This window comes from Schistocerca americana, chromosome X (assembly GCF_021461395.2).
Source record: "Schistocerca americana isolate TAMUIC-IGC-003095 chromosome X, iqSchAmer2.1, whole genome shotgun sequence".
Lineage (NCBI taxonomy): Eukaryota > Metazoa > Arthropoda > Insecta > Orthoptera > Acrididae > Schistocerca > Schistocerca americana.
The window spans coordinates 180533759-180561390 of record NC_060130.1 but is presented as its reverse complement, the minus strand read 5'-3'; the positions used below and the strand labels follow the sequence as shown (position 1 = coordinate 180561390).

General features: G+C 38.2%; 1 protein-coding gene across 5 annotated transcripts in view; it reads left to right on the top strand.

Moving 5' to 3' along the window:
• Positions 1-24749, top strand: part of LOC124555786 (inositol hexakisphosphate and diphosphoinositol-pentakisphosphate kinase) — a 556425-nt gene extending 531676 nt beyond the window's left edge. For all 5 annotated transcript variants that reach the window (XM_047129842.1, XM_047129841.1, XM_047129845.1 and 2 more), the window contains one exon: positions 21699-24749. In XM_047129842.1, the coding sequence (XP_046985798.1) occupies positions 21699-22704 (1006 nt within the window). In that variant the 3' untranslated portion in view covers positions 22705-24749. The remainder of the gene's footprint in view (positions 1-21698) is intronic.
• The last annotated feature ends 2883 nt before the right edge of the window (positions 24750-27632 follow it).

The following is a 27632-nucleotide window of genomic DNA, read 5'->3' as shown; positions in this document are numbered from 1 at the left end:
TTCTATAATTTAGTAACAGGTATTGACACAATTTGTTTCTGTTCCTACTACTTAGTTATGATGTCAAGCCATTCTATGGGGCTGTGGTGCAAAGGTAGGTCTGGAGGAATGGCAGCTTTACACCTCAAGCATAAATAGAGTATACAAGTTGTTATAAGAAACACAGCTATGCTAGCAGTAGAAGCACTTATAGTAATGATCATCTGACACTGTTTTTCCTGGAAACATTGGCAGTGTTCGAACATATGTTTGGTAGTAATACACCCATTTTCTTAGGCAGTTAGATCATCTATTGGTTGTACTATTTCCAGATTCAATGTGTCGCTATGAAAGATTAGATTTTGAATAAGTAGAATACTGAAATGCTTTTCTGGTCAGTACAACATTGGTGTCAGTATTCTTATCATGGTCATACTGGTAATGGTTGCAGGTTACTGATAGTTAGCGCCAGCTATATCACAGTTTGTTATCAAGATGCCGCTATTCTGAAGGTCCATCATTTCCAGGCCACTTGCTTCCCATCTTTGTACAGTCTGTGGTGCAAAGACAGGGTAAATCCAATGGGTACAAACTTTCTGAAAATGTAATTGCATTTCCAGCACTTCTCTGCATTATTTTATTGCATCAGGTTCGTGTCTTAAGAACTGAACTTTGCATGAATGCACATCTGTTCAGACTATTCTTGTCAGACAAATGGTAACATTTCCTGTTCTGCACCCTTGCAGTTCCTCTAATGTCATAAGAGCATGTGCATCTTCTCATTCCGAAATCACCAACACTTGCTTACTCTGTAGTTGCACCCTCTTATTCATGGTTTTCCATTTCATCAGGTACAGGTGGATTGTGTAATATTGATAATGTGTGATTCAACCTACTACTGGGAGTCGGAATGATATAAGCGGACTTGCTCTAACCGTCTTTACTTCAACAGTTGCTACATGATAGAAAAGAGCTAAATCCTCTTCTGTTAACCCAACTACATGCTGAAGCTCTGCTGGGAAGTTCTTCTGTGCTTGGTGTAACCATTCTCTAAATTACCATGGTGGTATTAATGCTGATCTGTCCATGTATTACGTGATGTAATGCTTGTTGTCCCTCCTTGAAGTCTTGCATCATTAATGCTGTCTGCCAGTATCTTTAATAGTCCAGTGCACTTTATCATTTCTGAATTATTGCCAGCTCATTATTTGCTGTTGCTACCATATTCCATGCACACTCCGTGGGTTCCATAGGCATCTCCCATATTACTTTACTATGGTTCAACACATTTCACTCAAAATTCATGAGTTTTGTGGTGTGCCACTGTACTGCAGTTTTAGTACTTCCTACTGTGTATTGCACCAGACCTATCATTGTTTTCAGTTCATGCACATGTTCTTTGTTTTCTGTCCCAAGCAAGTTTTTAACAAGCTCCCTCCTCCATCCCCTTTTACTCCATATCGCTGTTTGCAGCATTACATCTGTTATCCGCAACAGGTATGCTCTTAGCTTTTCATAAGACAGTCTCAATTCTTGATATTTGTCACTAATTTCAGAGAAAATGGACTCTTTCTGCACCTCCTCATGTAACCACGCAAATCTATCTTGCAGCTACAAATCTAGTTCCTAACTTTGCATATCTCGAAAGCCAGTCCCAGTCCCCAGTGGTGATACATCAACAGGACATCAGGTTGCTTGGTAACAGCAGCAATAGGTGGTTCAGAACTGCACCTCCTACTCCTTCTTTCCTGATGCACGGTAGCATCAGGACTGCAATTATTCTTTGAGGCGTCCATGCTGCTATCCTACCTGAGGGAAAATAACTCCCATCACCTCCCTCCCTCCCTCTTCCCAAAAAGAGTGCCCAGACAGTAACATAAATGGGCAAATGACTTTCACGAATGTCATGCTAGTCCCTAACACACAGTATAAGTGTAATAGTATGCAACAAAGGGAAGAAAAATTAATCAAATATGGAAAATACACTGCAACAATATGTTATTATGAACTACTAGTTTCAAGACTTCTGTGTGTATGGTGGCTTGTGCTCAGCACAAATGATGGACAGCACATTCCGCTTAACTTTCATTGGGTGTCTGCTCTGGTGTGGCACTGGTTCCAGAATTTGTGATAAGACATTGACTGCACCATTGAACAGTGTTACTGTACTGATAGGTACAATAGAAGTTTTAATTGGTAACTGAATCTTAATATAGAATGGGGAGTTAATTTATATGACTTGATATGGACCATTGTATTTCATCAGATATTATCTAGCTTTCCCTTTCAGTGCAAAAGGATTGGTAACTGACACCAGTTGGCCAACTTTGGAATGTGGAAGTTGACTCACATGCTGTCTCATACATTATTTTCTCTCCAGAGTTTTCATATTTGTTCATATGACACTTTGCCAAACTTCATGTACCCTTTTTGCAAATTCCTTTGATGACTGAACATTGAAACATAACTTAGGCTGTAACACGTCGAAGGGAGATGGCATTTTCCTTCTGTAGACAACTTCATATGGTGAGAGACCAGCATAACTATGGAGATGTGTATCCCAAACTGTACGTGGCTGTTAACATAATGACTCATCATAGTAGAGATTATTCTACCAATGCGTTGCTTTTGCCTGTATGCCTGTGGTTGAAAGGAACTGGGCCATAATTTGTGAATGGGAAGTACATGGCATGGGTTTTTCATCAAATCAGATAAGAAGTTTGTACGTTTATCAGTCAGTAACATGTCAAATTTAAGAATCCAATTATTCACTAATGATGAAACACCCTTAGCAGCCTTCTGGGTAGGAATTGCTGTCATAGATATAAATTGTGTAAAATGAACATTAATCATTAATATATACTTATTAACAGCTGGGGTTCTGTTAAATGAACACAAAATATCAAGCTATTTTGTTTGAAAAGATTTTGACACCTCTAGCAACTTTTGAAGAGGAATTTTTTTGGACCATTGCACACACAGTATGCAGTTTCGTTCATATTGATCCACGCCCTGTTTTCTCATCCTCCTCCAAAATTTTTCAGCTGCTGTTCTATCCATCACTCTTTGACCACAGTGACCTAAGAACACACAGTTGTATGCTGTTTCAGTAACAAGGAGTGAGGTGCCGCACTGCTAAGAACTCTGAATTTGCATTTGGAAGGATGATAGTTCAGATCCACGTGCGGCCATTCTGATTTAGGTTTTCCATGATTTACCTAAATTGCTTCAGGCAAATGCCAGGATGGTACCTTTGGAAGGGCACAGCCAATTTCCTTCCTTCCCTAATTCAAGCTAGCACTTCACCTCTAATGACCTCACTGTTGACTGAGCATTAAACGTTAATCTCCTCTTCCTCCTCCTCCTCCTCCTCCTCCTCCATTGCAATATTTTATTCCTCAGTGACAACAGAATCACTGTATGTGGTCTGCATTTTGCTGAGTTGCATAGTAAGCCCTTGTGCATTGTGAACTGTTGTTGTGACCTACACTCCTGATGATCTGTGTCATCTGCCTGCAGTCTCTGCCACTCACTCACCCATTTCCCAAGTGCTTGTAGCACTGTCACCTTGTGGCTCGAAGTATTCGCTTTTGTGTATTCTTCCCAGGTTTCTAAATGGCTTTTTAGTCGAAGTCACTCAGCTTAAGAGCCCATCTTGTCAACCTGATAGAGGGATCCTTCAAACCCAACAGCCATTGCGGTGAGGCATGGCCTGATACAACTTTTAAGTTCTGCCAATATAGATAACATCGAAAGTAAGTGATCCCATAGATGACTGTCAACATTTCATTCTCTGTGGTAGAGTAATTTTGTTCTGCTCTCTTTAGCTGTTGAGATGCGTATGGTACAGGATGCTCTTTACCACCTGTATTATGACTGAAAATGTAGCCAAGAGCACTACTGCTCGCATCACCAGAAAGGAGGAAGTCTTTGTCATAATCACGAAAAACCTGTACGAGGTCTTCAATTAATACTTTTTTCAATGCCTGAAAGGCACACTCACATTTCAATGACAATTTTGAGGGGTTGAAAATTCATAAACTGCTAACGCCAAACTGGGAACTGTTTGTACATCCTCTTCACTAACAACATTGCTTAAGTACTTGACTTGAGTCTCCAAAACTACATTTCTCAATATGCAGCTCAATACGTGCTGCTGATAGTCTAATGAATACTTCATCCAACTTTTAACATGTTCATAAATATCTTTCAAAAAAACTGTAATACTCTGATGGAAAAAAATGTAAAACCAAAAAAATAATTAATGTAAAATTATGAAATATGGTGAATGCATTTGTCTAAGTACCATATTTAAGTGATTTAACAATGCAAGATCACAGGTTAATGTAAGTGCAAGATAAGCCATTGCCAATGTGAAATGCTGGTACATTAATAGGCAGGATAATGGCCAGAATGTTGAATGCATTAAATTGTGTTGTACCGGTCTTGGGTGTCAGTTTGTGGGATGGATTTCCATGCCTGTTGCACTTGGTCAGTCAATAATAAAACCAAAAAATTCCTCCCGAACAGGCCACGAAGGCCCAACGGTTCTGACCAGCCACCGTGTCATCCTCAGCCCACAGGTGTCGCTGGATGCTTATGTGGATATGGAGGGGCATGTGGTCAGCACACCACTCTCCCGGCCGAATGTCAGTTTCCGAGACTGGAGCCGCTACTTCTCAATCGAGTAGCTCCTCAGTTTGCCTCACAAGGGCTGAGTGTACCCAACTTGCCAACAGCGTTTGGCAGATCGGATGGTCACCCATCCAAGTGCTAGCCCAGCCCAACAAAACAACACTTAACTTCAGTGATCTGACAGGAACCAGTGTTACCACTGCGGAAAGGCCATTGATGGTCAGCCAATACAGGGACGGTTAATGCTGTTTTTCGATGATGCTGGAATTCCTGTCTGATGTTGTGCCATTTGTGCTCAATTGGGAATAGATCTGGTTATCGGGCAGGCCAAGACTACATGTCGACACCCTGTAGAACATGTTGGGGTACAACAGCGGTATGTGAGTGAGCACTATCTTGTTAGAAAACTCCCTCTGGAATACCATTCATGAATGGCATCATGACAGGTTGAATCACCAGACTGATGTACAGATTTGCAGTCAGTCTGGGTGGGATAACCACAAGAGTGCTTCTGCTGTCATACAAAATTGCACCTCTGTTCATAACTCCACATGTAGGTCCAACGTGTCTAGCACACGGACACGTTGGTTGTGAGCCCTCAACTGGCCTCCTCCTGTCCAACACATGCCCATCACTGGTGCTGAGGGAGAACCAGCCTTGATCAGAAAACACAACAGACCTCCACCCTGCCGTCTAGTGAGCTCTCGCTTGACACCATTGAAGTTGCAGATGGCAGTGGTTTAGTCAGTAGAATGTGCACTACATGATGTCTGCCTCAGAGCTGTTCTTGAAGTAACTGCTGTTTAACAATTCATTGTCATTGTGGTGCCAACTGTGCTCAAATTGTTGCTGCAGAAGCAGTATGATGTGCCAGAGCTATATGCTGAACGTGATGGTCTTCCCTCTCGGTAGTGCCATGTGGTCTCTGGAGCCCAGCCTTCTTGTGACCGTACATTCTCATGACCACTGCTGTCAGCAGTCATGTGCAGTGGCTACATTCCTGCCAAGTCTTTCTGCAGTACTGCAGAAGGGACATCCAGCTTTCTTAGCCCTATTACACAACCTCATTCAAATGCATTGGGGTGTTGATAATGGCGTCTTTGTTGGCATAAAGTCATTCTTGACTAACACCAGTGCACAATGTCCAATCTCTAAGCTAACACCCATGACCATTAAAGTGTGTATTTAAAGCAAACCTGATCCTCATCCTCATAGTGGTGCTACTAGCACCACTATTATATTACGGTTGCAAAATTTGATAGACATCTTTCAGATGTAGGAACATGCCTACCAACTTTTGTTTATGTTGCCCAACTCCTTGGTGTTGTGATTTTTTTTTCCAACAGTGTTTTTTGTGCTCATGTATTATGACATTTCTAAGACTGAAAGTCTCCTCTGTAGGAATCAACTTTAGTTCCAAAAACAGCGATAGTGTCAAGTCAAGCTCGCTCTCTTTGTCGACAAGCCCCAGAAATCAGTAGATACTGGTTCCCAGATTGACTGCAGTGTTTCTTACTTCCAGAAGGTATTTGATACAATTCTGCACTGCCACGTAATGAACAAATTATGAGTGTGTGGAAAATCAGACCAGCTGTATGTCTGGATTGAAGAGTTTCTAGTAAACAGAACACAGAATGTTATTCTCAGTGGAAAGAAACATTGGAAGTTCCATGAAACTTCTTGCAGATAATTCTGTTGTGCACAGAGAAGTCGCAATGCTACAAAATTGTAATGAAATACAGGAAGACCTTTGTCACTTGGTGCAGGAATTGACAATTGACCGTCAATGCAAAATCATGTATCGCACATAAATAGGCAGAGAGACCAGTTATTACACAATTTCAGAGCTATCACTGAAAGCAGTCACAGCCATAAAATATCTAGGACTATGCTTATGAAGTGATTTAAAATGTAATGACCATACACAACTAATTGTCAGTAAGACAGAGGCCAGACTGAGAGTCATTAGGACGATGCTCGGGAAATGGGGTCCACCCACAAAGGAGGTAGCTTACAGAACTGTCATTTGAATTATACTTGAATATTGTTTGTCAGTCTGGGATCTGTACGAGATAGGACTGAAAGGGGAAATAGAGAAGATTTGAAGAAGTGAAGGGCATTTTCTTACAGGTTAATTTAGTAAGCATTAGTGTACAGAGGTGCTCAGCCAACTACAGTGGCATACTCTGCAAGAGAGATGTTGTGCATTATGGTGTGCTTCACTGTTAAGTCACATTGTCTCAAGTGTCAGTTATGTTGTCAAAGCATTGACTCATTGTGTGAATTTCTGCACTCTGTCATTTTGTGATAGGTTCGTATTGATAACACTAACTCTTGCCACCCGTGATAATTTTTTCCAGAAAGGAATTGTATGCAGTTTTCATTTCAATCAGGATGCAGCTGATGTACACATGGTTGTTCTTTTTCAGGAGGGAGGATGTCTGGAGCAAACTTTGCACACACTTTTCTCTTCTTCAAAAAATTCTGGAGAATGTCTTTGAACATTTGACTTAGAGATGTTGCTCCATTGTAATTTTTGACACTATGATATCGACACATGACAGACACACTGCCTTTACTTAACATTGCATGCACACAACTGCCTGGTTGAATGCATATCTGTTGTTTACAGCTGTTTCAAGTTGACACCATAGGTATTGTGCTGACATCAGTTATGTGTCAGAAATAAAATTAATCTCGAAACTATTTGGACAGACAATGTACGTGCCTGGAAGAATCAACAGATATATTGCATCCTCCTAAATATGGCTTTCAAAAAGACCTAGAAGGTAAAAATTAGGGAGATTCAAGCTCAGGTGGGGGCTTACCAGCAATCTTTCATCCCATGAACCATTCCTAACTGGAACAGGAAAAGTGGGAACTGACAGTGGTACACAAAATACCCTCCACCACACACCATAAGGTGGCTTGCAGAATATAGATATAGATGCAAACTGACAAACACAAGATTTAATGGATGTAAGAGGTTCACTGAATAACAGTACACACTATACACTAGTCAGACAATGGAGGAACACTGCTGAATTCAGAGTTGGTTTCTGGAGTGGAACTGTTGGTGGCACGGCTTATAGTAACAAATATAATTACATCTTTGACACACTGTTGTAATATATCTGCATTATTTCATGCTTCCTGCATCACAGATTTCACATCTTTTTGCAAGTCTTTTGGTGTCAATTTTTAAGTTGCCTCCTTCAACAGGCATCAGCTGTAAGTCAATGTAAATTTTTATTCTCTGTAGCAGTATGTCATTTTAAACAGTCATCATTCACACACCTTGTTATGAAAGAAGTTAAATTAACAGAAGACGTCTACAAATGGCTTAAAACTGCATGGAAAGCATGGCCAGCTTGTTTTGTAAGAATATTAGAAGATTGAGTAATAAGGTAGAAGAGCTTCTTGTCTGTTTAGAAAATTTAGAGAGCTCCAGAAAGATAGACATCCTTTGCCTATCTGAGCACTAATAGCATCAACGGTAGAGAAATTAAATATAAAAGACTACGTCCTAGCATTTTACTCATCTAGAACTAATACGGGAAAAAGAGTTGTTATATATATTAAGACAGAAACCAAGTTCAGAATCATTGAGACAAATAGATTTTGTAGTGATTGGCACTTGGAAGTGTGTGTGTTTGTGAATTAATATTGAAAAAAAGTTCATTTTTAATTGTAACAGTATATTTATCCCAATGGGAAATTTTGAACTGTTCATGAGGAATCTGGATTGTTTACTACGTTATCTGTCGGACAGCAGCAAGCAATTAGTAGATTATGGTGATGTCAATGTAGATTTTCTGATAGGAAAAAAGAGCTGGAAACATTTGTATCCTAAAACTTAATCTCAGCAATTAACTTTTCAACATGGATGGATAAACACAGGAGTACCCTAACTGATAATAATAACTGTTTACCCAGTAACAAGTGCTCTCTCTGATTGTGATACACAGTTTGTCAGGATAAATAACATAGTGCCTTACAGTATGGACACTCCTCAGTAGAAATCAGTTGGAATAATTAATAATTCCAGGCCAAATGTTTTTAAGAATAGTTTACATGAGCTGACCTGGATTAAATTTGTAATGAACCAAATGCTGACATAAAATTCAATCTATTCCATGATAAATTCACATCATTATTTGAAAATAGGTTTCCTCATAAACTAATCAGAATGGACACAAGTTTAGCCACATAAAAACAGTAAATCACTAGAGGGATTAAAGTACCTTCTGAAAGGAAAAGGAAAATGTATCCATTGGCAAGACCAAGTAGAGATCCTTAAGTAATTGCACACTACAAAAACTATTCAAAATTACTAAGAAAAATTGTTAAAAAAAAAAAAAAAAAAAAAAAACAAGGAACATGTACATCATGCAGAAATCAGCAGTTCTGACTACAGACTTAATGCTACATGGAATGTAGTGAAATGAGAGACAGAACAACCTGCTACATAACAGGATAACAACACTATTGAAGTGAATTGAAGGGCTGTAAATGATGATGTGTGGGTAGCAAAGATATGTAATGATAATTTCTGAAATATGGTAGGAAGTATAGGCACAAACAACTCAAGAGAAAAAAAAACAAGCCAGTTTATTTATTTATTTATTTTACAGCGTTCCATACGACCAAATTGAGGAGCAAATCTCCATGGTCTTGGAATGTGCCAGTACATGAAATTAAAGCAGAAAAACAGTGGTAGAAAAAAAAGTATTTATGAATCATAAAAAGATGACAAGCTATAAATTTATATAAATCCAGTCAACAATGTCACACAGGAATTAGCTTAATGTTTCAAGGAAATCATTGGCAGAATAGGAGTGACCCATGAGAAAACACTTCTTTCGGATTTGAAAGTGTATGGATTATTGCTAAGATTTTTGAATTCTTGTGGTAGCTTGTTGAAATTGGATGCAGCAAAATACTGCACTCCTTCCTGCAGAAGGGTCAAGGTGGTGTGAACCAAGTACAGATTGGATTTCTGCCTAGTATTAACTGCGTGAAAACTACTAATTCTTGGGAATTAGCTGATACTGTTAACAAGAATTGATGTTAAGGAATATATAAATATATTGAGAGGCCAATGTCAGAATACCCAGACTACTGAACAGGGCTCAACAAGAGGTTTGTGAACTTTTACATCAGTTATTGCCAGAACCGAGCCAAAAATACCCTTTGAGAGTGGGAAGAGTTACCCCAAAATATAATACCATATGTCATAAGTGATTGAAAATAAGCAAAGTAGACTACTGTTTGTGTTGAACTATCACATACTTCAGATACTGTTCTAATAGTAAAAATTGCAGCATTAAGTCTGTGAGCAAGATCCTGAAAATTCTGTGTAATTAGAATGTCAGGTTTTGTTGAATTATGTGTTAGAAACTGTAAAAACTGAGTCTTACTGTGATTTAGCATTACTTTATTTTCTACAAGTGATGAACCTGTGTCTTGAACTGCACTATTTGAAACAGTACCAATGTTGCACACAACATCCATTACTACCAAGCTAGTAATAACTCTCTTGGAAAATGGATTTCCGAGATTGATATCTGAAAGACTCCACGATACTCACAAGGGGAGTAATATTTGAGAATCACTTGTAATACTAGAAGGCATATCATTTATATAAATAAGGACTAGTAGTGGCCCCAGCACTGATCCTTGGGGCACCTCCCCCCACCCCCCCACCCCCCACCCCCTCCTCAACCGTGCCCCACTTGGACCCCACATCATAGCCACTCTCATTACTGTGGAGAATGACCTTTTGCTGTTTGTTAAAGTAAGAGGTGAACTAGTTGTGAGCTACTGCCCATGTTCCATTATAGTCTAGTTTCTGGAGCAATATTTTGTGATCAAAATAATTGAATGGCTTAGTTACATCAAAAGAGATGCCTAGCATTCAAAACCTTTTCTTTGATTTATCTAATACCTCACAGAGAAAAGAGAATGTAGCATTCTCAGTTGTTAAACCACTTCCAAAACCAAACTGCACGTTTGACAGCAAATTACATGAAATGAAATGATCCCTACATACATAGTTTATTCAGTAACTTTAGTAAGCACTGATATCATAGAAGCAAGTCTAAAATTTTCTACATTGCCCTTTTCTCCCTTTTTATAAAGTGTCTTTACTACTGAGTTCTTTAATTGTTCAGGAAATCGACCATTCTTAAAGGAAAAATTACAAATATGGGTACGTACAGGGCGAACATGTGCACAGTACTTTAGTACCGTGCTAGGTACTCCATCATATTCATGAGAGTCCTAAGCCTTCAGTGATTTAATTATTGACTCACTGTCCCCCTAGTCAGGAATGGAGGAAAAATAGATAGCTACTTACCGTAAAGAAGACACATTAAGTTGCAGACATGCACAATTAAAAGACACTTGCACAGAGCTTTTGCCCACAGCCTTCATCAGCAAAAGAGAAACACACACCATTCATATACACAAATGCTCCTTGTGAGAATCATGGAGGAGTATTTCAGATATCAGTCTCAGAAATCCATTTTAGATGAGAGTTATATGATTCTCTGTAGAAACTAAGTTTTAGGTTAATTCACCAATTATGTTCAGAAAGTCATTGTCAAATATCATACATGTATATGATTTATCAGTAACAGAAACATTCTTACAATGTACAGACTTCATATTGTTGACCATGTGCTGCTGGCCAGATACTTCCTTATGACTGATCCTACAGTTTTAATTTTATCCTATGAATTATGTATTCTATTTGCATACCACACATTCTTTGCCTTCTAATAACATTTTTAAGCACCTTACAGTACTGTTTGTAATGGGCTACTGTAACTAGATTGTGACTACTTCCAACATTTTGATATAAATCCTACTTTGTTCTACATGATATCCTTATCCCACTAGTTAGCTACCAAGTATTCTGTTTTTGATGTTCTTGTGGAAAGCAGCTTTTGAAGAGGATGAAAAATGTATTAAGGAATGCATTATGTTTGTCATCTATGTTATCAGCACTACAAACATCCTACTCCCACTGTTGTTCCTTAACAAGGTTTAAAAAACTACCTATTGCCATTGGATTAGCTTTTCTACATAGTTTGTAATTATATGTAACATTTGTTTGTGTGCAGAAACCTTTTAGGATTAAAATTTGTGCATCACGGTCTGAAAGGCCATTCACCCTTTTACTAAGAGAATGCCCATCTAGTAATGAAGAATGAATAAAAAATTTGTTTATGCTTGTGCTACTGTTCCACTACACCCTGCTAGGAAAAAATAGAGTGTGCATCAGATCATATGAATTTAGGAGATCTTCCAACATCCTTTTTCTTGCACAATAATATACAAAATTAGGGGACCTACAAATAAATATAATTCAACTGCCCCTGCACAACGTTCTAATACCTGTTCAGTGCAGTGCTTTGCTACATCTATGGACTCAAATGGAATACTGTTTTTTATGTACGTGGGCGCTCCCCAACTCCGCACAGAACTACTTCAAAAACAGCCAGCTAATCTGTATCCTGGTAAAGGAAGCCTCTGAATTGTCTTATTAATTAAGTGGTGTTCTGATATACCAATAATGTCAGAGTCAACACCTATAAATATATTGCTAAATTTATCTCTTATAGATCTTATATTTTGATGAAATATACTTAACACTTTGACACTTGGATACCTGACCACCTTTCCGAAGGTGGTTCCTTTGTTAAAGAGACTTCCTTTAAGCAGGGATACCCATAAACTGACATCATCTAAAAAAGGTGCAGCTGTAACACCATCTACTACAGTAATTTTCCCATGAGCAATCCCACCACTGCCCACTACACTGTCACCTATAAGCTTTGCCGACCTCCCCTTCCCATACCTATTGAGGTGCAAGCAATGCCTAGCGAAATCCGATCTATTTATAGACTCAACTAGCACCACTGCAAAGTGAGGCATGCCCTCCATCATCAGTGCCTTCTCAAGCCCCATGTTAATGTACCTAATGGCAGCATTAAGATGAGGCCAATCATGATGCTGTAACACTGTGCATGAAGTGAATATTTGTGCCACTGGTTTGAGTAACTCATAACATTCAATTGTATGACAGCATCACCAACTTATCCCTCTAAAATTAAGAAAATATATATGAGGGTTGGAACTTAAATAGTGGCAACTATTTATTCACAACTGATACAAAAGAGTTACATGTTTGCACCTGTTACTGTCCTTCAAAGTAGTCACCAGCATTGTATAGAACCCATTGCCAGTGATGTGGAAGGCATAGTATACGGTAAGCAGAGCCTGTTCTGTTGATGGTGTGAATGGAGCGATCTACCGCCTGTCGAATCTCTGGAACAGTTCTGAAGTGAATGCCACGAAGTGGTTCCTTCATCTTCGGAATCAAATTAAAGTCACAAGGACTTAAGTTTGGGGAGTATGGTGGATGGTACAGTACTTCCCAGTCCCATCGACCGAACAGAGCAGCCACAGCTTGCGTTGTATACACCCATGCATTGTTGTGCAAAATGGTGGGTGGGTTGTGCAAAAATTGTCGCCACTTCTTTCGCAAAGCTGGTCGCAGGTGATGCTCCAATAGTGAACAGTAATTTTGTGCATTGATGGTCTGCTGTGGAGGAATGTAATGTGTTAGGATAACACCATCACAGTTGTACACGAGAATCACCATAACCATTCGCACCATCAACAGAACAGGCTCTGCTGACTGTATAGTACACCTTCCACATCACTGGCAACGGGTTCTACACAGTGCTGGTGACTACTTTGAAGGACAGATGAAAACATGTAACTCTTCTGTATCAGTTTCAGTTGTGAATAAATAATTGCCACTATTTAAGTTCCAACCCTCGTATATTGTCTCAAAAATCTCATCTGGATATTATGGTGTTTCCAACAAATTACTAAAGATTTGTCCCCATATAATAAGTCCTGTATTATATGAAATATGTAATGAATCACTAACTTTTGTCATTTTTCCAGGAATATTGAAATAGGCAACTGCTAAAACCCCTCTATAAGTAAGGTGATAGGAGAGATTCCAGTAACAAGCCATCTTTTTTGCTACTGACATCATTTTCCAAAACTTTTCAGAAAGTGATGTATTTTGGGACAGTATCCCACCTGCACAACAATAATATCCTCAATAAATAACAGTTTGCATTTCAAAAGACTTGCTGTACTAAGAATGTCATTTACAGATTCACTCAGCAAATTTTACAAGCATTGAATAACAGAATAGCATCTGATGATATTTTCTGTGATCTATCTAAGGCATTTGACCATGTGAGTCACAGTGCTCTCCTAGATGAACTGAGGTTTTATAAAATTTGCTGTATAGCCAACCAATGGTTAATACACATCTAACCAAAAGAGTACAGAAAATTAGACTCAGTAATTCAACCAATATAATCAGGGGAGATTCTACTGACTGGGGAGAAATCTCACATGGGGCTCCCCAGAGCTCACTCTTAGATCCACCATTATTCCTCATATATTTAAACGATCTTCTGTCTAATGTACAACAAGTAGAATTAATTTTTTATGGATAACAGTAATACTGTAATCAATCCAAGCATACATGACACAACAGAAGACGTGATAAACAGTGTTCTTAAAAATGTCATTGACTGGCTTTCTGTGGATGGTCTCTGATAAATCTGACACATAGTGAGGAAATAATAAATAGGGTGGAAACATCAAAATTTTATGGTGTCCATGTTGGTGAAGATTTAAACTGGAAAAAGACCATTTTTGGAACTCCTAAAACAACTTAGTTTAGCCACATTTGCACTTAGAATCATTGCAAATCTTGAGAAGAGACAAATAAGTAAGTTGACATATATTTATGTGTTTGCATTCAATAATTTCTTATGGAATAATTCTGTATTCTGAAGTAACTCATCTTTAAGGAAGAACATCTTCTTTGCTCAAAAACTTGCTGTTAGAATAATATGTGGTGCTCATCCACAGTCATCTTGTAGACATCTGTTTAAGGAGTTGGGCATTTTGACTACTGCTTCACAGTATATTTATTTCCTCATGAAGTTTGTTGCCAGTAATCCACTGCAGTCCAGTAGGACCATTGATTTACATAATTACAATACCAGAAGAAAAGATGACATGTATTACACCACGTTAAGGTTGTCTTTAGCACAAAAAGGGGAGCACACTGTTGCAACAAAAAATTTTGATCAGTTATCCAGTGATATAAAATATCTGACTGCAAAGTAAAATTTGAAAACAAATTGAAAATGTTGCTCCTTGACATCTCCCCCTATTCCGTAGAAAGTTTTCTACTGTTATAATGTGTAAAAGATGATGGAAAGGAATTACTAATGCACATCTGTATACGTCAGCCTGTAGCCAGATTTACAAATTAATTTGTTGTTTGAATGTAAAATGACTGATTCCAGATTTGCACCAGGCCAGTGAGCCACACAAAATTATTACAATATCTGCATATCTGCAAGATAAACTGGATACTTTGGCCTGTGTTGTGACTTGAGTACTAATAATTCTGCCCTTTTCGAGCTACTGTCGGCTAGTATGTTACAGTGTCTCTTTTTTTTTCCTCAATGCCTTTGTTGTGGGGCCCTCATATTGTAGCCTATAACTCAAGAATATGGAGTGTTATTGGCAAGTTTTTTTTCGAAGCACAGAATCTTCAGATCATTTCACAGAAGTACTGTAGTTCATCTCTTTGTGTTAGTCACAAATCTTACTCGAACTGAATAACAGTGGATAGTTAGAAATGAAACTGTTTGAAGTTCCAGCATGCACTACAATTATATTATTCTCTCTGCTGATAGGAGCTGCCCTGACAGTAACATCTGTCCAGCCTTTTTGTAAAATGTGTTCTGCATTAACCCACATTTCATCAGGTCAGTTGATATGATTGGAATTTGTCCTACTAATTCACTCAGAAAACGGTGGTTCCAGATCATAATTTTTTGGTATTCCAGTAATAACTTATATCCACAAATAGATTTATAGCAGGATCCTAACTCTTTTTCAACTCTTACCACCTCAAAACAGGTCAGCTGCTACAAGGGTGGTATTGGTGTGTTTCTTTTTAAGACTCCTGTGCTCCGTCTTTGAATAATATGCACATATTTCACAACAAATTGCATCTTCTTGAAATGAATTGAGACTTGTGACCTTCCAGGCACCTCTTCCTCCCAGGCATTGCGGATTTAGATGACTTGCCTATTTCATCTTTGTATATTTCTACTTGCCAAGTCATATTACTGATTGTTCTCTGATGTTTAGAGCAGCTGCAGTGCGCTCCACCAATTTGCCCAAAGCAATGAGAGGTGCTCCTGCATTGCTCTATCTCTCAAGATATTTCCTCTAGGAACACACAAACTCATGTGACTGACTGTGCATAGTCACACCACATCTAATACTTTTTGGAAGTGATCTAGGAGTGTGCAGCCCACCGCTTCAGCCCACTGCCTGTCAAGTGACAACTTGTTTTAATCAGACTGTAAGCCATAACAACTTGGTACTCAACATGGCCTGTAGCAATTACATCTGCAGCAGTCAAAGGTTTGGAGGTTGGAGGAGTAGACGACATGGAGGCATAATATTCTCAGTAGGACAACTGGTGTCTGTGGGCTTTCACCAGTCGGGAGATGTAAATAGTCCACCTGTTCTGTTCTGAGCATGAATGTGTCAGTTGGGTTTCTAGGCCTCCTACAAAATTACAAACTGACACGGATAACCCATCTGAGGGATTTAGGAACTGGGTTTCTTACACTAAAAACTTGAAGTATCTTAATCATGGGTCTTGGGAAGCAGGCAGATTATGTCTGCTCCAATACTAGAAAGCTCTTTTGTAATCCTGGTCCAATTATGGGTGCTAGCTTTATTGATTAGCTAGGCCGATGGGCATCTGAAGATCACAGAGATGTTGTTCACAGTGAATCTGACCAAAGCTGCTAACAGAACCAATTTCTTGCACAGCCCCATTGTTGAGGCTGCTGAGCTGTCATTAACCATCTGCTGTCAGCTCCTTCTAATGTGTCAGGCTAGTATAGCCTGCAGTTGCCAGCCTTTCCTAAGGTTTGGTGACCATCTGTGGAAAGGGCATTCTCAGATTTCTCATTAACAACAAATACATTTCGAATATGTGCAATCAGACCTAGTAGCATGTGAAGTGAATCCAATATCTGTATTAAGTCAGGGTTGGAGCTGACACCCATCCTGCTTGCTAAGGAGACCCAGAATTATTTTAAATTTAACAGAGGACAAAAGCTACTTTACCCAATGTTGCGTTTTTAAAATATTATTTTATATTAGCATTGAAGTTGTATCCTAACCTACAGTGATGGGCTGAAGCAGGGGAATAACATTGGTTGCTCTGTGCTGTGCCCCAGTTGTACCCTCGAGATCCACTTACGTGCGAGTTCCTTGTCTATGATATGAGTGTGTATGCAATCTTTATGGCAGTGAAACAGATGAGCTGTATTCAATTTCACATCAGCTCCAACTCCCTGAATACAAAAATGTGTCACCGAGCGCATGTATGCAGCAGAAAGGCAAGTATAGTCCATTCATAACTCTCTGCAACATGTAAATGATGTACCCGGACATGTCGGAATTTGATGCGACAGAGCAGTGGATGGAATAGCAGAGGAAGACTGAACAATATCTTCAGTAGCACAGTTACAGTTACTGGTACCTTACAGAAAGAGACCTCCCTGTTGAGGCAAGGTACTGTGTGTCAGTGGGGTGAAGAGTGTGTGGAAGTAAAGGACAATCAGTAGTGTTGAGTGAAAGATAGTATCCAGCCATTGCTTGGCTTCCTTCCTTCCTTCTGGCCACAGAAATGTGACAAGTGTTCTCCCTTCTACCCTGAACTGGGCACAGCCCCATAACATGCAAGTTCCTTCTACAGTGAGAAGATCCACTGGTGTGTGGCGCAGGTGCTGTACCGTTGTGGTGTACTGTATTGTAGTTCATTGTATTTTATTTGCTGGCACTAGGGCAGTCCTAAACTTTGCTATAGGCATGTGAAATTTAAAAATTTCCCATCATGTAGATGGTTCCATGAAATTTTGGACAAACCGGCAGATTTCAAAGCTCCTTACAATGAAATATTGTGGCAACAAGTTACTGGCATCCATTTTGTGAGTAAGCTATAGGCTTCCTTTTTATCTTAACTGATAACTGAATGAGTGTAGCATGAGTTTAAAAAACATTCTGTAGAGAAAGATAAATACGAAACAGACACTGAATTCAAAATAGTGCCCGAGGACAGCTTCCCACATGATGTGACATGGTTTACTGCCACTATATAAAATACATTTACTCCAAATGGAAGTGAGATAATGGCTCTCCCTACAGCTCCCAAAAGAATTTTAATTTGTTATTGACATTAAATATACAACAACAAAATGAACTAAACCATACTAAATGAAAAGTACTCATTGGCCACATTTTTATCTGAAAACCCTCCAAAAGACCTGCTGGTGCTGAAGAAAGTACTGTGATTGATTGATAGCTAGCTCCTACTCTTTGACTCACTGAAAAATTAATCAGAAAGTTACTTTAAGCAAAGTATAATTACTGCTTCACAGCCTTCCTTCTAACATTATTGTCAATATTCGTAAGTAATGTATTTAAGGATCCATTCACCTCTTCTGCTGCATTGACATATTCAGCAGTTTAAATTTTGAATTTTAGAAGGAATATGCTATTAATACAGATATTTACACTTCCATTGACCACATAATAGAATTTAAAAAAATTGAATACACAATTTGGGATTTGCTGTTATTTATTGAGGTAAATGAAGACATATTCTTGAAGAAGTTACATACAGTAATGGAAACCAGTATAAAGGCAGGGTTTCCATGATATTAATAGTACAATGTTTGAAGCATACATGTATCAAATTTAATACATGTACAACATAAACACTCATGACAGAATTACAAGAGTAACAAAATAAGGCATTTAATTGGATAGATAAAAAATCCACTTACCAAGCAGCGGCAGAACACACACATAAAAGACTGTTGTGATTGGCAAGCTTTTGGAGCCAGAGGCTCCTTCTTCAGGCAGAAGGGTTGAAGGGGAAGGAAGAAGGGTGAAGGAAAAGGACTGGAGAGGCCAAGGAAAAGGGGTAGATTTCGGGAAAGTCACCCAGAACCACAGGTCTGGGGAGACTTACTGTACGGGATGAGAAGGAAAGACTGATTATTGGGGACTGCATCGGACAAGATTTGAAAACCTGAGAGCTTAAAGGTGGAAGACAGGGTAATATGCAAGATTACTATGAAAACATTGCACATGAGTTGGTAAGAGTGAAAGGGTAAGTACATTGTTTGTAACAGAGGTGGGAGAGGGGGGGGGGGGGGGGGGGTGAAAAATAGATGGGAAAGAAATAAGAAATGAAAGATGTAGAAAACTTAAATGGAGTGAAGCAACTACTCTTTGCTTCACTTTGCTTTATTTTTCTACATCTTTCATTTCTTTCCCATCTATTTTTCACCACCCCCCTCCAACCTCTGTTGTGTATAATACACTTACCTTTTCACTCTTACTAACTCATGCATGATGTTTTAGTAGTAATCTCTGTCTTGCAAATTACCCTGTTTTCCACATTTAAGCTCTCAGGTTTTCAAATCTTGTCCGATGCAGTCCCCAACAATCAGTCTTTCCTTCTCATCCTGTATGGTAAGTCTCCCTTGACCCATGGTTCTGGGTGACTTTCCTGAAATCTACCCCTTTTCCTAGACCTCTCTAGTCCTTTTCTTTCACCCTTCTTCCTTCTCCTTCAACCCTTCTGCCTGCAGAATGAGCCACTGGCTCCGAAAGCTTGCCAATTACAACAGTCTTTTATGTGTGTGTTCTGCCATTGCTTGGTCAGTAGATTTTTTATTTATCCAAGTAAATAATTTTATCAATAATTGATTGTTTTCATTGTTATAAAATAAGGCATTTACATTTCCTGGATGGAAATTGGTATAAAGACCGTCATTGTCCTGTTGTGCTATTGCATTGTTAGTACTTTGCCCAACTTCCATTCTTCCTAATTATGTAAAAATCCTCTTTCGCATTGATGTTTGAGGGTTTGTAGTTCATGCAGTGAAATTGTAGGTCACACTTCTTGTATTTTTCTTTTCAATGCTCATATGCCTAAAACCCCTTTCCTCTGTGATATGCCTTGAAAGTATTCCCCATAGGTTTTCTGTGGGGTTCAAATCTGGGCTACATGCAGGCTAGGATAAGACAGGGATATCTTTGTATGCAAACCACTTTTTGGTTGTAGCAGAAACATGCACAGATGCATTATCATGTCAAAACATTAGAACTTTATCCCCTAGGTCCTCATACTTTCTTATCAATTCAGTCTGTAGCATCTAAGTGTGCATGTTAAGAGTTTATTCTAGTGTTCAGGCAAGCAATGCTTGATTTACCTACAGTTCTGAAGGCAGCCAGAATCATAAAAGTTCCACCACCAAAATTTCTGATCATTCTTACCTGCTGCTCTGTTCTCAGGTCATACCAATAATACTGAAATCCATCTGGCCTATATAAAGCGAGCTTCTTCTCATCACTAAAGATCACTTTTTCCTATTCTAAAGTTGATGACATAGGCTTTTCAGCAAACTCCAATCTAGCTTGTTTATGTTTGGGTGTTACAGCAGTTTCTACAGTCATTTCTTGAATGCGAGATATTTGTCATGTGACAAAATTCATTGTCCATATCTGGCAGTTAATGGCAGTTGTAAATCAGCAGCAATTTGAGAAGAATAACGGTTTGTGGACCTTACTTTGCACAAATGTAACTTTTCAATGCCTCAGATAATTTTCTACTTCACATATTTTCCATTCTTTTGATAACATGTGCTCAATCCAACAAAATTATCAATCACTTTGCTCGAATTGTTCAACTTCTCGGCAATCATTTTTACTTTTTCATCACATGATAACTGTTTTCCCCGTGGCATTGTCGCAGTTGTGGTTTATGTTGACAACATGCACTTTTACTAATGGTGCCCATTTCCTATATGTGGTAAAGGCACGTATGGGCACACTACCACTGATCTGAGCTGACTGCCTTCATGCTGAGTTCCATCCTCTATCACATGACTCATCGATTTCTTGTTTTATACTTTATTACTGACATCAAATGCAATACCATTTGACTGCATTTGTCAGTATACTGTATCTCATACTATTGCATATACACTGTGCACAACAGTTCCAAACAGTTATGTTAATTTTCCTACAAATATCCATGCCCGTATACTCATTTCCACTACTTTATTTGTTGAATCAATGGTGCATCTCTAAATACTGTTTAGTTCTCATGAGGAAATTTCTGTTAATTGATTCAAGTATGCAACTTGGGGCCTCCCTCCATATCATATACCATAATTTTAAAGAGTATTCCTCAAGTTTAAACGTCTGTCCTCTTTTGTGTTACCAGATATAAGTCACCAACCATTTAATTTGTACATGAACCTGAATGAATTTTTCTTGCTTATGCTACTAATACAATGCAAGTGTTTTAAAAAAATTAGTCTTTGCTTTAGGTGCACTTAGAGTCTGCAGTAGATTTTATAATTTCTCAGATCTAACCAATGACAAGTTAAGTCAGTGATTTTGATGAAATCACACTGACATGAGCACTGATTTCTCTCACATCCTACAGTAACTTCTCTGTATTAGTACCTCATGTACTGCCTTGAACTACCCAATAACTCTGTAACCTGAATACCAATTTCTTTCTCATAACTATCCCGTCCAGCATTTCATCTTGTCCCTGCAACTTCTCATCGTGGAATCTTTGAGTATAAAATACATTTTTATTACATTTGGGTATTCCTTGCTAACTGTGCTCTTCATTTTGACAAATTTGGCAGCTTTGTTTCTCTTTGATGTTTTTGGATTTGATTTTTTTAACTTGTGTTATCAACTATTGCAGAGCCTTTAAAACATTGCCATTTATACTGCAATGAGTGTTTTAAATACAAACCTGAACTATCCCTGAATTCTGAATACGTGTAGTATAATGATATTCACATTTACATGCCTTTTATGTTATTAAGCATTGCTTTTGGTTTCAGATATGACTTCACTGCTGCAATGGCACAAATTTTTCCAACAGTATTTGATCAAGATTTGTGTGATATAAATATATCAGACCATGGAAATGCAGATACCTCCAGAGCCATAATGAGGGACACTTTTAATGTGAGTGGAATTTACAGTTGCCGAAATATGGGGTCCTTCAGTGGGAGTGAATGCCTGTCTGGCCTCGATAGTCGAGATGGTGCTGACAGTGGTGAAGTAACTCCTGTTTCTGTCTCTGCAAGTTCTGAATTTGAATTTGATGGGTACTTCTCTAATATTGAATTAGATACTTCAGATTCTACTGTAATAGAGAATGTACCCAGCACTGTAAGACAAGATAGTGTACAAGAAACTCAGGAAAATGCTGTAGTGAGTTTCTCTGCAAAGTCAGTAGTAGATTCACTCGGAACCTTTACTATTAAGGACACTATTGCAAGCAAGAAAGATAGAAGTATAGGACTTGATGGGGCCAAGTTTTTATCTTGGCTTGAAACGACTGATGTTTCAGAAGCTCGTGAGAGGCAGGGACCTGAGGAGTATACATTGGATGCTGAAAATATGGTAGATGCTGAAATTGATGTTACAGATGAAGAAGACAAGACAATAACATCATCTATGACCTCCACCTCACCTGCAAGGAAAACTATCTTTCAGGTGTTTGGTGACAATGCACTACGAGCTTCATGTAATCCGGCAGAATCAGACGCTATGGCGGGGGGAGAGCCTGTGCCAGAACATAACACTGAGAAAAAATCTCCATTTTCCGTACACTCCAGACTGTATGTGTGGCCTAGTGATTGTGGAGACAGTTCTAGATCCCAGTCAGATAATAACATTCATGTGTGGGACTCTTCTTTAGCCATTGAGGTACCAAGTGAGAAAATAATGTCAGAGCCAGCTTTATCCAAGGCTGTTGTGGAGCAAGCAGCTGCAAGCTGTGAACAGTTGCATTCACTTCCTGATAGTTTAGATGTAAGTGAAAAACAAGATGTTGTTTAGATGACACAGTTTTCATTAGATATGCAAAGAATATGAGTGAGATATTCACTTTGTGAAACCTAACTGATAATACATGAATTAAACTCTTATGCTTCCATGAATTTAAGCAGGAAGTATACATGATGTGTGATTGTAAAAGTAATAAAAAATCAAAATACAGTTCTTGAGACCTGACAGGATGAAGTTTTGTTAGTTTTCTTAGTGTCTTCAATGCATTCCGGTCTGTCATTAGCTGGAATGATACTGGCAATTCTTGCTCATTTCATTGATGATATGTAAATAGTGCAATAATATATACAAGCACAGTGTGTTTGCAAGCTGATGTTCATTTTTTAAGGCTCCTCTTTTGATTCAGTGTTCTGTCATTAATAGAAATTGTAATCATAGTGATTAGCTCTATTTTATTACGTGGAACTGAAAGTAAAGAACATTGTGTTATTAACAAGAGATAGTTTAGCTAGAATTATTAGAAGTAAAATGTTTCTACAAATTTTGTCTGTGGCACCATTGACAGACTGATGATTCATGTAGTTGCTTTATTTTTATGTGAGCTACAGGAGTGTATGGTGAAAAATGTTTCACAATTATTTTGAATAATTACCTATGTGAGATGGATAACCAACATCTCATTTATAAAGGTCTCATAGAGGGGGACAGTGGGAGTGAATGTTTGTCAAATAGCTACTGAATTCTCCCAAAGTAAAAGAGCAATGCATGAAAGGTGGTTTTTAGAGCCACTTCTTTCTCCCTCTTCTCTCCCTCCTCCCTCTTCCCTTTGCTCCCATTCAGTCTCCTTTGAGCACAGTGACAACTGTGTTCAACACACAACATTCATTTTGGATAGGAATAGGGTTCAACTCCTTGTCTGGCCATCCTGAATTAGGTTTCTTGTCATTTCCCTAAATCGATTTACATGAATGTTGGTATGGTTTCTTTCAAAACATGTGGTCAACATCCTTGCTCCATCTCTGATGACATCATTGACCCCTAATCTTCCATTCTGTCCTCTTCCCTCACACTTCAATTCTTCTTCCATTTCACTTGCTCTCCTCCTTTCTGCTCTATCTTTCTCTGCCATTTCATCCTCCTTCCATGTTCTTCTTTCTTCCTCTCACCCTAATGTCACCCCCCCCCCCCCCCTCTCTCTCTCTCTCTCTCTCTCTCTCTCTCTCTCTCTCTCTCTCTCTCTCTTACTGAAAAAAATCTCCATTGAGAGGTTTGCTAATTTTAAGTATTTATGATTTATGTAAGGCTGTTTTTTTTTTGGGAAAAACCTGCCAAAGTGTAAATGTTTTGTTGTTTGTGATTATTTTATCTAATGCTCACAGAATTGTTGTAATATTATGGAAGAGGGATGGAGAGGGATAGAGAGAACAATTTTGTTACAATCTGGTTAAGTAAGCAGATGCGGATTATATATATATATAATTGTTGTATGGAACATATATGTGATAAAAGTGCTGTGTGTGTATCTGACATATAATTTTTGTGGATAAACACTCTCAGTTAGTAGAAGGAAAGAGAGTGACAAAAACATTTGACTGTGTGTATGTAATCAAGTGAGTATTAAGACAGATATTGAAGGCTTAACTTTGAGTTTTATGTGCAAATAAAATTTCAGTGAAATTTAATGGAGAGATTATTATATTTGCAAGCTGCGAAACAATTCACTTGGGTGTCATGAACATGTTTGTTCTTGAAAGTGGGACAATTTTTATGATGCAAAGATTAAGATTATAATTATAAATCTTCTATGGAAAATATTGGTGATAAAAGGGCTGTGGTATGTATAATTTTCACAGAGAGGTGCTATGAGTTAGTAGAAGGAAAGACTCGTGAACAGAAAAAAACCTGACGGTATTTAATGGCTTCAGTGAAATGTAGTAAGTAGTGCAGTAGTGCAGAGTTGTTATTTAATGGTGGGAGTTAGACAACTAGTTTTAACTTTCCTATACTATGTGACAGTTTCCTCTGAAATGTAAATAATATATGATTGTTACTGTTGTTTGTTCAAGATATTTGAATAAAGCATACAGACAGCATTATCTAACAGTTTTTATATTTCAGTTGCGAGGTGTGATAAAAAAAGTAATGAGAATTTTTTAATTTTACGGGGTATATACTTCCAATTTTCTAATTTTTTTTGTCTTGTTGATACACATGTCCCTGATGTATGTTTGCATTTTCAGTTGTTTTTAAATTTAGTTTATTGTTGACAGTCAAAAGGGTTGTATGTGGTTATGAGTACTTCATGAATTTTTACTTTTTAAAAAGATGGATCAAAGAATTTGCATTACATTTTGCCTGAATAATAGAGCAAAGTGCAGCAGTGCATTTGAAATGTTGACAGTGGCTTTTGGCAAATCTAATATGAGTAAGACAGGATTCTACAAGGGGTATAAACATTTCAAAGAGGACCAAGAAGATGTTAAAGACAATGACCATCCTTGACACTATAGCACTTTAATTACTGACGACAGTGTGTAAGAAGTAAAGAAAATGGTTATGGAAAATTGCAATATTACTATCAGATAGGGTTCTGATGGTGTCATCATATCCTTTGTCTTATGCCAAGCAATTTTTTTATAGATATTTTGGGCATGAAACATTTAGCAGAAAAGTTTGTTCCAGAAACAACATTGCGTGAATTGCTAAATGAAGTCAGTGACAATCCAGAACTTCTAGAGAAGGTTATAACAGGTGACAAAATGTGGGTATATGGATGTGATGTCGAAACCAAAGCCGGATGGTGTGGCCGAGTGGCTCTAGGTGCTTCAGTCTGGAACCGCGCGACAGCTATGGTCACGGGTTCGAATCCTGCCTGGGGCATGGATGTGTGTGGGATGTCCTTAGGTCAGTTAGGTTTAAGTAGTTCTAAGTTCTAGGGGACTGATGACGTCAGATGTTAATTCCCATAGTGCTCAGAGCCATTTGAACCATTTTTTCGAAACCAAAGCCCGATTGCCCCAATGGGAACTGCCTGAAGAGCCAAGACTGAAAAAACTTTGACAAGTTTGATCACATGTGAAGGTTCATGTCACTGTTTTCTTCAATTCCAGTGGGATCATGCGTCATGAGTTCCTGCCTTATAGTCATACACTCAATAAGAAATACAGCCTGGAAGTGAGGCACCATTTGCATGAAGTAGTCCAAAGTAAATCATGAAATTGTGGCAAAACCACTCATGGAAATTGTGTCACAATAATGCTCCTACTCACACCTCAGTGATTTTTAATGATTTTTTGGTAAAAAACGAAACCGTTATGTTGCCTCAGACACTGTATTTGCTGTACATAGCCCTCCATGACTTCTGTCTATTCCTGAGGCTGAAGAGAACCATGAAAGGAAGTCATTTTTGCCACCACTGATGAGATAAAAACGGAATCGCTGAAGGAACTGACACCTTACTAAAAAATGAGTTCCAGAAGTGCTTCCAAGATTGGAAAAAGTGCTGGCACAAATGTGTTATATCTGAAGTGGATTACTCTGAAGGGTACAAAATTGATGTTGATGGATGAATAAAGATTCTGTAAGAAAAATAAAAATTCCCACTAATTTTTGATCACACACTGTATACACAAATGACCCTGTTCTATACTTCTAATAAACTGGATAAAGTGTTAGGTCATAGTTTCTGTCTTTACCTCCTTAGAGATATTAAATGTGTTACGGGATGATTACAATAGGTATGCTAGGAACTAAAAATAAATATTATCTGCTAAACCAGAGTGAAACTAGTACTGATACAGTTCTGTGCTGCAGACATTATCATTGGTTGAAAATAGCACAAAGCTTGAACTTAATCCCAAAGCTTACAAATTTTGTGGAAGTGTAAATAAGACAAAACAGACATTTATGCTGGACAGACAAGAGACCACAACAAGTGTCAGTTTGGGCCAACTTTAAGAGCTTTTCCACATGTGCATGGTTTCTGCTAGTGGCCCTGATAGGTTTCGATGCTGCCATGTGAATATCGTCAGACGTGTCTCACACTAGTAACTGCCATAATTGTGTCAAAATGTCTAAAGGTTGATTTGAAAAAATATTGTCAGACTTACTTAATGTTTTTCAGCAGAAAATAAGAGAACTGTATTTGGAACAGGTCTACTGTGAGAGCCTGTAAAGTCACATATGAAATTTGTTTGAAGATATCTTTGAAAATTTGTATAGTTCATCTAAGGAAACAAATACTCAGATGATAGACTGTGAGAATAAGTGCATTCTGATAGTACTACCAGAAGAAATGGGAAAAGCAATTTGATGCATAGAAAGAGGAAAACATCTGGGAATGATGGGACAACAGTAGAAATGATAAGAGTAGAGGAAGTAGTGGTGGAAGCAAAACTTGTACAGGTTTTCATAGAATGTTTGCATTATAAGGTGATACCAGATATCTGTAACAATGATGTAATTGTTGTAAACCACAAGAAAGGGAGCGGAGAAAACGTTTAGGACTGCAAGCCTATTAATTATTTATCAGTGATATAAAAGATTTTTAAAAAATCTTAACAGGTCATATAGAAAAGCTTTAATCTTTATTGAAGGAAAAGAAGAAGCTGGTTTTGGAAGTGTGTATAATAAAATGGACCATCTTAGGGTTGTCAACAACGTCATATAAAGAAACAAGAAATATCAGTTTATAAATTATGAGGAAGTGTTGGACTCGTAACATTTGTGCTGGCAGCACCTGAGAACTGAGGAATAGAGTCCAACAATATCAGATTGTTGAAGAATGTATACAAGACTACAGCTTCTGTTCCATTACATCAATAGGATTAAAAGTTCAGAATGGGGGAATGATTTAGGTAAGATTACTCCATTTCACAAAAACTATTTTTTGCTGTCGTGGGAGAGTTCTTAAAAATCATTAAATTGAGATGAAGAAGGAATACACATAAATGAAATTTATACAAATCACTTTCAGTTTG